Source organism: Canis lupus, chromosome 5 (genome assembly GCF_011100685.1).
Source record: "Canis lupus familiaris isolate Mischka breed German Shepherd chromosome 5, alternate assembly UU_Cfam_GSD_1.0, whole genome shotgun sequence".
Taxonomy (NCBI): domain Eukaryota; kingdom Metazoa; phylum Chordata; class Mammalia; order Carnivora; family Canidae; genus Canis; species Canis lupus.
The window spans coordinates 35,997,603-36,012,489 of NC_049226.1; the positions used below are offsets into that span (position 1 = coordinate 35,997,603).

The following is a 14,887-nucleotide window of genomic DNA, read 5'->3' on the forward strand; positions in this document are numbered from 1 at the left end:
GGTAGTTGGTGTGGTGGGGATCACATTCTAGAGCCTGGATTCAAGTAGCCAGTGGGGCAGGAAGATTGGAGAACTGGCTCCTAGGGAGCAGTGCCAACAGTGTCCACCTTGGAGAACCAACCAAACCTCCTCAAGGGTAGGAGGTTCAGGGGGCCTCAGACCTCTCTAGAAGATTCAGAACGATGCCCCAGCACACTTGGCTTGGGCTGAACTCACTGTCACCTCTCAGAATGCAAACCCTGCCCAGGGTAGATGCTACCCCCTCTAGCAGAATTGCTCTTCCCCCTCTTAACTCCCAAGGTGACCGACTTGACCCAGGTGGTGGAACCACCAAGATAATCTGGTTTGTGTGGTAATGATGACGTCATTGCCTCGAACATAGGGATTAGGTTCCCACGGGAGCACAGGGAACAGAAATCTCACATAGTCCGAATGGTCTCATGAGTCTTCTATATCCTATAAACTGTATGCAACCCGATCTATTAAATGATCAGTATCTCATACAGAGAGTAATGCAGAATATAGCAGGAGCACATATGCAAAGCCTAATATTATAGGTGGTTTAAAAAACTATTCTATGAGAGTAGTGTAGTTTCTGTTCATTCCCTTAAGTTAAATATGCACTTAATGGGACACATCTTAATCTAGTAATGCAGATTTATCATTCCCACAATTTTGAAGGCAAGGCTCTCGTCTTACATATCTTTGAGGATCCCACAGTTATTTCGGTTTGGGGTGAATGACGAAGCTACGGTAACCAAAACTCCATCAATAATGTGGCTTACATGACAAAGAGATCTAGCTCCTAAGTTCTAGGCTAAGGAGAGTGCTTCAGGTTAGTGGACAGGTTCCCACCATGCTGTGGTTCCACCACATTCTAGGGCCTTGTCTTCATTTCTGTGGTTGAGTTGGGTCCCACCAACACATCCAGGCTCTCATCCATGAGCAGGGGAAAAAGAGCGAGCATACAGATGGGTCCCCTGCTGTCTCAAGGGCCACAGCCCAGAAGTGACAGCCATCACTATTCTCCATGTTCCACTGGTGAGCCAGTCCTCTTGCCTACCTAACCAAGAGCAGGGCTGGGAAAGGCAGCCACATGGCCACTCTTACCGCAGCCTCTAGGGAGGAACGAGGGTAACGGATTCGAATGGGTTTCCACCACCCACAGCATCCAGCACATCACGGTCTCCCAAATATTGCCATAGTCAAGGAGACCTATGAAGATAAGCGGTTATTAATAAAAGTTTAAGCACCAATCTTGTACTTGCAACATCTTGCTCCCTGTTATATTTTGATTTAAATTCAGCGAGGCAAGTTAGTCTAGCAAGTAATCAGGGATCTGTTAATTATTTATACAGTTTTTAATTTTTTATCACTATAGAGCTACAGAATTAAAAGACGTTCTGTCTTCCTGGAAGATCAGAACGGGCAGGATGGTAACTTGTTTTTGTTTTTCCTGCCAACGCCAACTACTGACAAGGGCGCCACAGGTCGCCTAGTGGCTACCAGTGGAATTGCAGGCGTTGTGTCTCAGGAGAAATTAGCTGTTTCTAAGAAATTAGCTTGGCAAAATCAACCTGTTCTCAACCAGAGGCCATACTGCGCCCCCCTTCGCTCCCCTGACCCAGGCATTTGGGAATGTGGAAGGGGACTGGCTTGGGCTGAGCAGTCCCTGGGATGTGTTCTCCGAGGACAGGAGGGTAAATGTCCTGCAATGCCCAGGACAGGCCTGCGCAAGAATTGGCCTATTCGAAATGTCAGTGGCTCCCCTGTTGATAAACACTGAGAGACCGTTACCCTCACCTTTTCTGGGGGGTTAGCAAATTTTGTATTTCTATTTTCCTATGCCCAAAAAGCTTATAGCAGGGAAAGAAGTGTTCTGAGGGCCTTCAAAATGGGTACTGCCTTTTGCCCATTTTAACCATTCTTTGTTTTGTGTGTATGCGTCCCTTGTTCTTCAGAATGCAGGACAGGACTCACTCCGATATTTGAAGCACACCTGAGCTTAGCCATACCAGAATTAGTTTTCTCTCCCTCCCTGGAGTATGGAGTGAAGGGTGGCTTCTATGACGCTATTGAGGGGCTTATTACTAGCATTTTTGGAGTATCGTCTTTGATGCCACGGCTCTCCCCACACACTGGCTCGCCCCACTACCAGGTACTGAGTGTATTCAACTGCCCTGCCTCCCAGCCCAATCTGCAAACTTATTGCCGAGTGCGGATGTAACCTGTGTGTTGTCTTGCTCCGCCCCCGCCCCCACCAGGCTGACATAGAGGGCATGGCCCACTTGGCGAGCATGAGGACCAAGCTTCTGGACAGGGTTCAGGGTATGATGGCCCTCTGCTGTGGCTATCGGGACACCTTCAGCCAATATTCCTACCTCTATGTGGAGGACCGGAAGGAGATTCTGAGCCAGTTTCTGTTGTATGGGCATGTCCTCACCCCCGAGGAGATGGAAGCCCATGCAGAAGATGGCATCCCAGAGAATCCTCCTCTCCTCCATCAGTTTAAAGCACAGATTGACTCCTATGAAAAGCTCTATGAAGAAGTGTGTAGACTGGAGCCCATCAAAACGTTTGATAGCTGGATGAAAATTGATGTCCGGCCTCTTAAAGCATCTCTGCTAAATATAATTAAGAGGTGGAGCCTCATGTTCAAACAGCATCTTGTTGACTATGTCACTGACAGGTAATAGTGTTGTTCTAGTTTCTTCCAGCATCCCAAGTAGTTGCGGGGGGGGGGGGGGCACCATGTTTTTCATCCCTTTCATATTCTTCCCCAAGGGGTTCAGTGGTTGAATTAAAAATTAAAACAGCTGGCTGAGGTTCCAGGCCCTTAGACACAGTGATAACTTTAGTCCTGCCCTTCCCTCGGTTTACCAGACATGGCCTCTTTTTGTTTTATTTTCCATTTGGTGCCCAGGGTGTGAAAAGCACTCAGTAAGTGGTAAATAACGTTCTATGCAATAATGGCAGATCCGAGCTCCCTTTGCAACCCTGGCTGTGAAATCTCTTTAAGCCTGGGAAGCGAAGGGGGTCTAATGGACCTCTTAGATTTTATTTCTGCCACTTGCTCCTTGTCTCAGATTATCCAGCTGTGCAATGTGGAAGTCACTAAATCCTCACACTCCCAGTGCCTGTCTCTGCCACTCTAGCTATGGACAGACTGGATCTGCAATGGTCTGTTCCCCTGTGTACCTCGACTATCCAGTGCCAGGCTCTCCCATCCAGAGCATTGGTCTCTGGGTAAATAGGTTGATGTATGGTCCCCCAGTCACTTCCCCTTTGCCTGTCCCCACAGATCTGCCACTGTCAGAGTCTCAACTACAGGGGCGCCTGAGTGGCTCAATTGGTTGAGCATCTGCCTTCAGCTCAGGTCATGATCCCAGGGTCCTGAGAAAGAGCCCTGCATTAGGCTCCCTTCTCCACAGGGGGCCTGTTTCTCCCTCTCCTGCTCCGCCTGCTTGTGCTCTCTCTTTATGTCAAATAAATAAAATCTTAAAAAAAAAAATCTCAACTACCACCTCCACCCAGAAGTCACGATCCCTCTATACAGCCGTAAGCTTTTGGTGTGTCAGCTGTGGGCACAGGGGAGCCAACCTGACCCCTTCCTTGAGTTTGGGGGGTAGTCTTACTTAATGCTACAGCTGCCTTGCTCAGTGATCTAGTACTAGGAGCAGAAAGGAAATGGCCCCCATCAAGGATGTGTTTATCTGCAGATGAATTCCAAGATACTTGGTAAGAGTGTGATGGTCCTCCACTCTAGGAAACTCCAGGCAAGTGTTGTGGGATATTTTAAAGGGATTTGCCCGGTGTTCTTTAAGAAGGGGCCAATTTTCCACATTCACAAAAACTTTGGTTCACTGAGGACCTGAGAAGCAATGAAGGGAAGTACTGGTTGGAGGCAGGGCAGAAACAGAGATGTCTCTGAATGTAGCTGCTCCATGGTCCCTCTCCATCGGCAAGTCTGCCATCCAAGGACACAGAGACATGTTTCAAAATGTCAGTCTTACTATTATTTACGTGTGGTATGGCCAACTGAGAGACTTGATGGAAAATGACTGCCATTGGAAAGGTATTTGGTTATAATCATAGATTCTAAGACAATGAGACACATTGTGTGCCACACGGGGAGGCAGTAGGGGTCAAACAGGCAGAAGGAATGATGAGAAAAACGAGGGCAAGAACCTTTATTGTGGTTTCCATGGAACAGAATAGTTAAGAGAGGGTCAGCAGGATTAGGATTGGCTCTTTTGAATGATTCTAACAGGCTCTGGGGCCAGGGGGACTATCTCTAGTTTTTTGGTTTGTGGCCCTGGAGTGATTAGAGCAAATGAATAGTGGTCTGTGGAGTGTGGGAGCCAGATGGAGGAGGTGTTGGAGACAGGAATTCTGGCTTGATTGGTTTGCATATGAAAAGCATGCGCAAAGACAAGTCACTTACCACCTTTAGGAACTGGTCAGCCAGCCATGGGAGAGGAGGCAGTCCCTCCAGGGTGGGTAAGACCCCAAAGGCCAGCATCAGAGTACATGGTTGATTCAAGATGTAGTGATGACAGCGACCAGGTGCCTCTTACCAGGCACAGCTTCGTAAGATCCTCGCAGGCCGGCGAAACAGCATAAACGTGCAGAATTCTCATCCTTTGACCCCATTTCCTTATCCCTGAAGGGAGACAATGACCGGGTTCCTCTAAGGTGCCTTCCAATCACATCAGGTTAGTGGTATCTCACTGTGGTCCATATTTGGTATTCCTCTGATCATGAATAAAGTGGCTCCTCTTTTTATGTTTCTGGTGACTTTGTGTTTCTTCTGTGCCCTTACAGAGCTCTTGCCCACTTTTTATCAGATTTTATTTTTTCCTTTGTGATATTTAGAATTTTTTTTTTGATATTTGATATATACTCAGTCTAATCCTGTGCTAGTTGTATATATTGCAGATACAGCCTCCCATTGTGTGGCCTTTCCACCGCATTTACGCTATGTTTGCACATCACGTAGCCAAATGTGTTCATCTTTTTCTTTTTCCCTTATGTTGCATTCTTTTGTCTTAAAAAAATCCCTTTCTGCCTTGAGGTCCTAATGATGTTCTCCTATACCCTTTCCTAAAAGGTTTATAGTTGTATCTTTCTCATTATGTAGCCATTTGTTTGCCACTGCGTTGTATGACAAAGTCCTAGTTGTCTGGTCATAAATCCCGATATCTGGCAGGTAAAGTCCTCGCCTTGTTCATTGTCATTAAGACTGCCTCCACAATTCTTGGCCCTTGTTATTTTACATAAATTTAAAAATCCATTTGTAGGAGAAAAACATGTGTTGGGATTTTTATTATATTGCAATGACTATAGCTCAATTTGAGGACAGTGGTCATCCTGATCACTGAGTGTACCTTCCCACGAACAGGTCATCTTTCCATTTCTCTATGCACTTTATTTATTTACTTTTTAAAAAAGATTTATTTATTTATTTACGATAGAGAGAGAGAGAGAGAGAGAGGCAGAGACACAGGCAGAGGGAGAAGCAGGCTCCATGCCCGGAGCCCGACGTGGGACTCGATCCCAGGACTCCAGCATTGTGCCCTGGGCCAAAGGCAGGCACTAAACCGCTGAGCCACCCAGGATCCCCTCTCTATGCACTTTAATGTCTTTCGATGAAATTTTGTCATCATTACCTTTAAAATAATTCTTGTGTCTTTACGATTTATTCCGAGGTATTTCAATTTTAGGCTTCTAGCATAAACTATATTTTAAAATTGTATTTTCTGTGGAATGGAATTGATTTCTGTTTATTGATTTTGTATCAAGCATCTCTGCTAAATTAACTTATTAATTGCAATAATTTATCTGTGCACTCTTGTATTTGCTATTACATAGTCATCATCTTCAAATTTATAATAGTTTTATTTCTTCCTTCTGAGTGTTGTTGATAGGTTTTATTTTTAAATGCATTTTATCACTATTTTTTTCTTGCTACATTGGCTAGGTCTTGCAATTTAATGTTGGATAAAGTGGTAAAAACAGGTGCTCTTATCCTGTCTGATCTTAAAGGGGATATTACAACATTTTACCACTAAGCATATTTGTTGTTGTGAGTTTTTTAAAAAAGATTTTAAATATTTACTAGAGAGAGAGAGAGAGCAGGAGAAGGAGCAGAAGGAGAGGGACAAGCAGACTCCATGCTAAGCATGGAGCCTGATGTAGGGCTTGACCCCATGACCCTGAAATCATGACCTGAGCCAAAACCAAGAGTCTCAGAAGCTTAACTGTTGAGGCACCCAGGCGCCCCCCGTTGCTATGAGTTTTTATGGTTTCTATATATGCAATTAAACAGGTTCCCTTCTTTTTTTTAAGTTTATTTATTTACTTTTTGTAATCTCTACACCCAAGGTGGGGCTTGAACTCACAACCCACCTGAGATCAAGAGTCACATGATCTTCCAACTGAGCCAGTCAGGGGCCCCTCAAGAAATTCCTTTCTATTCCTAGTTTGTTACGGGGACGTAGCAAACAGATAGAGCATTTTATGAAGGACTTTTTCTAACTCTGCTAAGATAATTCTCATTTTTTTGCATCGAAATTAAGTTAGTATACTGGTTATTAAGTTAATATACTGGTGAATATACTGGTTTCTAATATTAAGCCAACTGAGTGTTACTGAGAAAAGCCCAACAAAGTATTATCTTTTCCAATATATCCACTGATTAATTTTGTTTGCAAATACATTGTTTATTGCTGATGTATCTCTCTTTGCAACTGAGATTGGCCTTCACTTTTCTTTTGTCATACTTTCTCTGATCTTGTTCTGTGGTTTTGCTAGTTTCATAAAATGAGTTAGGAAGTAATCCTTCCTGTTTATTCTCTGGAAGAGTTAGGGTAAGATTGGAATTCTCTGATCCTTGAAGATTTGATTTAAATCTCCTATTGAACATCTGGGCTTGGTATTTTCTTTCTGATGAGATTTTTACCTATAATTTCTCTAATGGTTGTAGAGTTATTAAGATTTTCTATTCCTTCTTAAGTCATAGTTGTCTGGGAACATATCCACTTCATGTAATTCTTTATTGTCATAAAATTCATAATATTATCTGTTTACTCTCCTCAGAATCTATGATTATGTTGCTCTTCTCATTTCTATTCATTTCTATTTGTGCTTTCTATGATTAATCTTGCCGGGATTTACGAAGAGCCATCTTATAAATCCATTGATCCTCTTTATTATAATTTAATTTCTGTTTCAATAGTTTATTCTTTTATGTTTATTATGTCCATCTGTTTCCTTAGATTTATTTTTTCTTCTTGGCTAAGTTAAGATTGATACTTTGCTTATTTACTTTGAGCCATCTTTGTTAATGTAACAATTAAATTTATGAGTTCCCTTCTCAGTACAGTTTTACCTATATCTCACAGGTCTTAGCATGTGATATTTCCATTATAATTTAGTTCTAGGGATCCCTGGGTGGCGCAGCGGTTTGGCGCCTGCCTTTGGCCCAGGGCGCGATCCTGGAGACCTGGGATCGAATCCCACATCGAGCTCCTGGTGCATGGAGCCTGCTTCTCCCTCTGCCTATGTCTCTGCCTCTCTCTCTTTCTCTCTTTGTGACTATCATAAATAAATAAAAATTTTAAAAAATTATAATTTAGTTCTAAGTATTTTTAATACCCATGATGATGTGTTTATATGTATTTAATATTTCCAAACATTGGATTCTTCTAGTGATATTTTTTAAGGTTTTTTTCTTAAAGATTTTATTTATTTATTTATTTGACAGATAGATAGCACAAGTAGGGAGAGCGGCAGGAAGAGGGAGAGGGAGAAGCAGACTCACCACCAAGCAGGGAGACTGACTCAGGGCTTGATCCCAGAATCCCAAGATCATGACCTGAGCAGAAGGCAGATGCTTAACTGACTGAACCCCTCAGGAGCCTGCTTTTAAAAGGTTTTAATTTTAATTCCTGTACAGTTAACATACAGTGTTAGTTTCAGATGTACAATATAGTGATTTGACAATTCTATGCCTTAGTGCTCATCATGACAAATGCTCTACTTAATCCCCATCACCGATCTCACCCATTCCCCCACCCACCCTTTTCCCTCTGGTGACCATCAGTTTGTCCTCTCTAGTTAAGAGTCAGTTTCTTGGTTTGTCTGTTTGTTTTCCTTACTTTGTTTGTTTTGTTTCTTAAATTTCACATATGAATGAAATCATCTAGTATTTGTCTTTCTCTGACCTATTTGGGCATTATACTACCTAGCTCTATCCATGTTGTTGCAAATGGCAAGATTTCATTATTTTTTTATGGCTAAGTAATATTCCATTATATACATATACCAACCACATCTTCTTTATCCATTCATCTATCAGTGGACATTTAGGCTACTTCCATAGTTTGGCTATTGTAAATAATGCTGTCATAAACATACAGGTGCATATATTCTTTTAAATTAGTATTTCTTATTTTGGGGGTCAATACCCAGTAGTGTGACTGCTGGGTCACAGGATAGTTCTACTTTTAAGTTTTTGAGGATCCTCCATACTGTTTTCCACAGTGGCTGCACCAGTTTGCATTCTCACCAACACTGCAAGTGCATTCCCCTTTCTCCACATCCTTGTCAGCACTGTTGTTGTTTGTGTTGTTGATTTTAGCCATTTTGACTGGTGTAAAGTGGAATCTCATTACGGTTTTGATTTGTATTTCCCTCACGATGAGTGATGTTGAGCATCTTTTCATGTATCTCTTGGCCATTTGGTTGTCTTCTCTGGAGAAATGTCTGTTCATGTCTTCTGCCCATTTTTTTTTTTAAGATTTTATTTATTTATTCACAAGAGACACAGAGAGAGAGAGAGAGAGAGAGAGAAAGAGGCAGAGACACAGGCAGAGGGAGAAGCAGGCTCCATGTAGGGAGCCTGACATGGGACTCGATCCCGTGTCTCCAGGATCAGGCCCTGGGCTGAAGGCGGCGCTAAACCGCTGAGCCACCCGGGCTGCCCCTTCTGCCCATTTTTAATTGGATTATTTGTTTCTAGGGTGTTGAGTTGTACAACTTCTTTATATATTTTGGATACTAACCCTTTATCACATATATCCTTTGCAAATATTTTCTTCCATTCTGTAGGTTGTCTTTTAGTTTTGTTGATTGTTTCCTTTACTCTGCAGAAGCTTTTTATTTTGATATAGTCCCAATAGTTTTTTTTCTTTTGTTTTCCTTGCCTCAGAAGACATAGCTAGAAAATGTTGCTAAAGCTGATATCAGAGAAATTACTGCTTGTGTTCTCTTCTAGGACTTTTATAGTTTCAGGTCTCACATTTAGAGCTTTAATCCATTTTGAGTTTATTTTTGTGTATGGTGTAAGAAAGTGGTCCAGTTTCCCCAACATCATTTGTTGAACATTTTCCTATTGCATATTCTTGACTCTTTTGTCAAAAATTGACCATATAATCTTGAGTTTGTTTCTGGACTTTCTATCCTGTTCCATTGATGTATGTGTCTGTTTTTGTGCCAGTACCATACTGTTTTGAGTACTACAGCTTTATAGGTTATTTTGAAATCTGGGATTCTGATACCTCCAGCTTTTGTTTTTCTTTTTCAAGATTATTTTGGCTATTCAGGCTCTTTTGTGGTTCCATACAAATTTTGGAATTATTTGTTCCAATTCTTTGAAAAATGCTGTTGGTATTTTGATAGGGATTGCATTAAATCTGTAGATTGCTTTGGGTACCATGGGCATCTTAACAATACTGTTCTTCCAGTTTTTGATCATGTAATATCTATTTGTCTATGTCTATTTCTATTGCTTCATTATTTGTAGAAATGCAGTGGATTTCTGTACATTCATTTTGTAACCTACAGCCTTATGGAATTTGCTGTATCAGTTCTAGTAGTTTTTTGGTGGCGAGTTTACAATTTTCTATAGCTAGTATCATGTCAGATGCAAATAGTGAAAGTTTTACTTCTTCCTTACCATTTGGATGCCTTTTATTTAATTATTCTCATGATTGCTGTGGCTAGGACTTACAGTGCTGTGTTGAATAAAAGTGGTGAGAGTGGACATCTTTGTCTTTTTCCTGACCTTAGGGGAAAAGCTCTCAGTGTTTCCCCATTAAATATGAGGTTTGCTGTGGGTTTTCATATATGGCCTTTATTATGCTGAGAGATATTCTCTCTAAACATACTTTGTTGAGTGTTTTTATCATGAATGGATATTGCACTTTGTTAAATGCTTTTTCTTCAACTGTTGAAGGTTCTTATCCTTTCTCTCATTTTTTAAAAAAGATTTATTTATTTATTTATTTATTTATTTATTTATTTATTTATTTGAGAGATGGAGAGAGAGACAGAGAGACCGACCAAGTGCATGCATGGGGGAATGGGGTGGGTAGTGGGGGAGAGGAAAAGAGAGAATCTCAAGCAGACTTCCCACTGAGCATGGAGCCCGATGCAGGGCTCAGTCTCGCAACTCTGAGATCACAACCTGAGCGGAAACCAAGAGTCAGATGCTTAATTGACTGTGCCACCCAGGTTCCCCTTATCCTTTCTCTTATTAATGTAATGTATCACACTGATTGATTTACAATTATTGAACCACGCTTGCATCCTGGGAATAAATCCTGCTTGATCATGGTGAGTGATTTTCTTTTAATGTATTGTTGAATTTGGTTTAAAAGCATTTTGTTGAGGATTTTTGCATCTAAGTTCATCAGAGACATTGGCCTTTACTTCCCTTTTTTTGTGGTGTCTTTAATCTGATTTTGGTATTAGGGTAATGCAGGTCTCATAGATGAATTTGGTACTCTTTCTTCTATTTTTTGGAATGGTTTGAGAATAGGTATTCATGCTTCTTTAAGCATTTGGTAGAATTTACCTGTGAAGCCATCTGGTCCAGGACTTTTGTTTGTTGGAAGTTTTTTGATTACTGATTCAATTTCATTGCTGGTAATTGGTCTGTTCAAATTTTCTATTCTTGTTTCAGTTTTGGTAGGTTACGTGTTTCTAGGAACTTATCCATTTCTTCTAGGTTGTACAATTTCTTGGCATATAGTTTTTCATAATATTCTCTTATAATTGTTCATAATTCTGTGGTGTCCATTGTTATTTCTCCTCTTTCATTTCTGATTTTGCTTATTTGAGTTCTCTCTCTCTTTCTCTTTGATGAGTGGCTAAAGGTTCATCAATTTTAAAAAAATCAGGTCTTAGTTTCATTGATCTGTTCTATTGTGTGTGTTTTTTAAGTTTCCATTTATTTCTTCTCTAATCTTTACTATTTCCTTCTTTCTACTGTTTTTGGGGTTTTGTTTGTTCTTTTTCTAGCTCCTTTTGGTATAGGGTGGTTTGAGTTTTGCCTTGCTTCTCATAGTATTGCCATAAACTTCCCTCTTAGGACAGCTTGTGCTATATCCCAAAGATTTGGAACATTGTGTTTTCATTTTTGTTTATCTCCATGGGTTTTTGGATTTCCTCTTTGATTTCTTGGTTGACTCTTTCATTGCTTAGTAGCATGTTACTTAACCTCCATGTATTTATGCCCTTTCCAGATTTTTTTTCTTGTGGTAGATTTCTAATTTCATAGTATTGTGGTCAGAAAAGATATGTGGAATGACTTTGATTTTGAATTTGTTTAGACTTGTTTTGTTCCCTAATATGTGATCTGTTCTGAAGAATGTTCCAAGTGCACTTGAAAAGAACATGTATTCTGTTTTAGGATAAAATGTTCTGACTCTATTTGTTGAATCCACCTGATCCAATGTATCTTTCAAAGTCACTGTTTTCTTGTTGATGCTCTGTTTGGATGATCTATCTGTTGTTATAAGTGGGATGTTAAAGGTCCCTGTTATTATTATTATTTGACTATAGCTAATTTACTTTATGTTTGTTATTAACTGCTTTAAGTATTTGGGTGCTCCCATGTTGGCTGCATAGTGTTTACAACTGTTAAATCTTCTTGTTGGATTGTCTCCTGAATGATTATCTAATGTCCTTCTTTGTCTTTTGTTATAGTCTTTGTTTCAAAATCTATTTTGTACAATATAAGTATTCCTACCCCAGCTTTCTTTTTTTTATTTTTTTAATAATAAATTTATTTTTTATTGGTGTTCAATTTACCAACGTACAGAATAACACCCAGTGCTCATCCCGTCAAGTGCCCCCCTCAGTGCCCGTCACCCATTCACCCTCACCGCCCGCCCTCCTCCCCTTCCATCACCCCTTGTTCGTTTCCCAGAGTTAGGAGTCTTTATGTTCTGTCTCCTTTTCTGATATTTCCCAAACATTTCTTCTCCCTTTCCTTATATTCCCTTACACTGTTATTTATATTCCCCAAATGAATGAGAACATACAATGTTTGTCCTTCTCCGATTGACTTACTTCACTCAGCATAATACCTTCCAGTTCCATCCACGTTGAAGCAAATGGTGGGTATTTGTCGTTTCTAATGGCTGAGTAATATTCCATTGTATACATAAACCACATCTTCTTTATCCATTCATCTTTTGATGGACACCGAGGCTCCTTCCACAGTTTGGCTATTGTGGACATTGCTGCTATAAACATCGGGGTGCAGGTGTCCCGGCATTTCATTGCATCTGAATCTTTGGGGTGCAATTGCTGGGTCAGTGCAATTGCTGGGTCGTAGGGCAGGTCTATTTTTAACTCTTTGAGGAACCTCCACACAGTTTTCCAGAGTGGCTGCACCAGTTCACATTCCCACCAACAGTGTAAGAAGGTTCCCTTTTCTCCACATCCTCTCCAACATTTGTGGTTTCCTGCCTTGTTAATTTTCCCCATTCTCACTGGTGTGAGGTGGTATCTCATTGTGGTTTTGATTTGTATTTCCCTGATGGCAAGTGATGCAGAGCATTTTCTCATGTGCATGTTGGCCCTGTCTATGTCTTCCTCTGTGAGATTTCTGTTCGTGTCTTTTGCCCATTTCATGATTGGATTGTTTGTTTCTTTGGTGTTGAGTTTAATAAGTTCTTTATAGATCTTGGAAACTAGCCCTTTATCTGCTACCCCAGCTTTCTTTTCACATCCCTTTGCATGATAAATGCTTCTCCATTCCTTTGTTTTCAGGCTGCATGGGCCTTTAGGTCTGAAATGAGTCTGTTGTAGGCAGCATAGAGATGGATCTTGTTTTTGTTTTTTGTTTTTGTTTTTTTAATCCTTTCCATCACCCCATGCCCTTTGATTGGAGCATTTAGTCCATTTGACATTGAAAGTAATTATTGATATGTATGTATTTGTTGCCATTTTGTTACTTGTTTTATGGATGTTTTTGTAGTGCTTCTCTGTTTCTTCTCTCTTCTCTCATGACAAGTGGGCTTTTTATAATGATATACTTGGATTCCTTTCTCTTCATTTTTTTGCATATTTATTACTGGTTTTTATTTGTGGTTACCATTAGGTTTGTATATAACATCTTTTACATATGGCACTCTATATTAAGTTGATGGCCACTTATTTTTGAACCTAATCTTTATTCCTCTTCCCTCCACATTTTAGGTATATGGTGTCATACTTTACATCCTTTTATTTTGTGCGTCCCTTGACTGTTTTTTTTACAGATATGCTTACTTTTACTGTGTTTGTGCTTCCTTCTTTCTTTAGTCTTTCTTATGATCTTTCCTTTCCACTCAGAGTCCCCTTTAACTTTTCTTATAGGGCAGGTTTAGTGGTCATAATTTCCTTTAATGCTTGTTTGTTTGAGAAACTCTGTCTCCCCTTTTATTCTGAATGGAAGCCTTGCTGGATTCTTGGCTGCAGATTTTTTCCTTTCAGCGTTTTGAATGTATCTTTCTACTCCCTTCTGGCCTACAAAGTTTCTTCTTAAAAATCAACTCATAGCCTTATGAGGTTTCCCTGTATGTAACTTCCTTCTTTTCTCTTGCTGCTTTTAAAATTCTTTCTTTATCACTACTTTCTGCCATCTCAATTTCCATGTGTCTTGGTGTGAACTTCCTTGGGTTGATTTTATTGGGGAATCTCTGTGCCTCCTGGATCTGAATTTTTGTTTCCTTCTCTAGATTCAGGAAGTTTTCAGCTATTAAATCTTCAAATAAATTTTCTATCCCTTTTCTTTGTCTTCTCCTTCTAAGGTCCCTGTAATGCACATGTTATTACACTTGATGTTGTCACTAAGTTCCCTAAGCCTATTCTCATTTTATGTATTTTTTTTTCCTATCACCTGCTCAACTTGATGACTTTCCACTCCTCTGTCCTGTAGGTTGTTGTTTTATTCTTCTGCTTCATCTAGTCTGCTGTTTATTCAATATAGTATATTTTTAACTTCATTTATTGCATTCCTCATCTCTGATTGGTTCTTTTTTATCTCATTGTTAAGGGTCTTTCTGATGTCTTCTGCTCTTTTCTCAAGTCCACTGAGTACCTTTGTGATCATTTAAATTCCCTATCAGGCATATTACTTATCTCAGGTTCACTTAGGTCTTTTGCTGTGGTTTTGTCCTGTTCTTTCATTTGGGACATATTTCTCTGTCTCTTCTTCTTATCTAATGATCTGTGTTTCTCTGTGTTAGGGCAGATAGCTATGTCTCCAGCACTTGAAAATAGTGGCCTTATGGGGAAGAGGTCCTGTAGTGCCCTGTAGTGTGCAGTGTCCTCTGTTCACCAGAACATGATGCTTCAGGGTGTCTCCTATGTGTGATGTATGTGCCTTGCTATTGTGGCTGAGCTGCTTTTTCCTTCAGTCCATTCATCTGCTCTGACTCTTTGCCTGTTGTGGACAGGGTTTGGTCCCTGTGGTGTCAGTGGGCCAATCTTGGGATCTCTTGGGCTTGAGTCAAGTCAGATCAGGCATTTGCTAGAGATGCAGTAGCACCAAACTGCATTGTGCTTTCCCTGTGTTGTCCCCTGAGAATCTTCTTGATGGGCAGGGCCTTCA

General features: G+C 40.4%; 1 protein-coding gene across 1 annotated transcript in view; it reads left to right on the top strand.

The window, feature by feature from the left end:
- DNAH9 (dynein axonemal heavy chain 9) overlaps positions 1-14,887 on the top strand; it is a 330,059-nt gene that overhangs the window by 55,077 nt on the left and 260,095 nt on the right. Inside the window, exons 16-17 of the mRNA XM_038536892.1 lie at positions 1,962-2,158; positions 2,265-2,689. Coding sequence (XP_038392820.1) covers positions 1,962-2,158; positions 2,265-2,689 — 622 coding nt within the window. The remainder of the gene's footprint in view (positions 1-1,961; positions 2,159-2,264; positions 2,690-14,887) is intronic.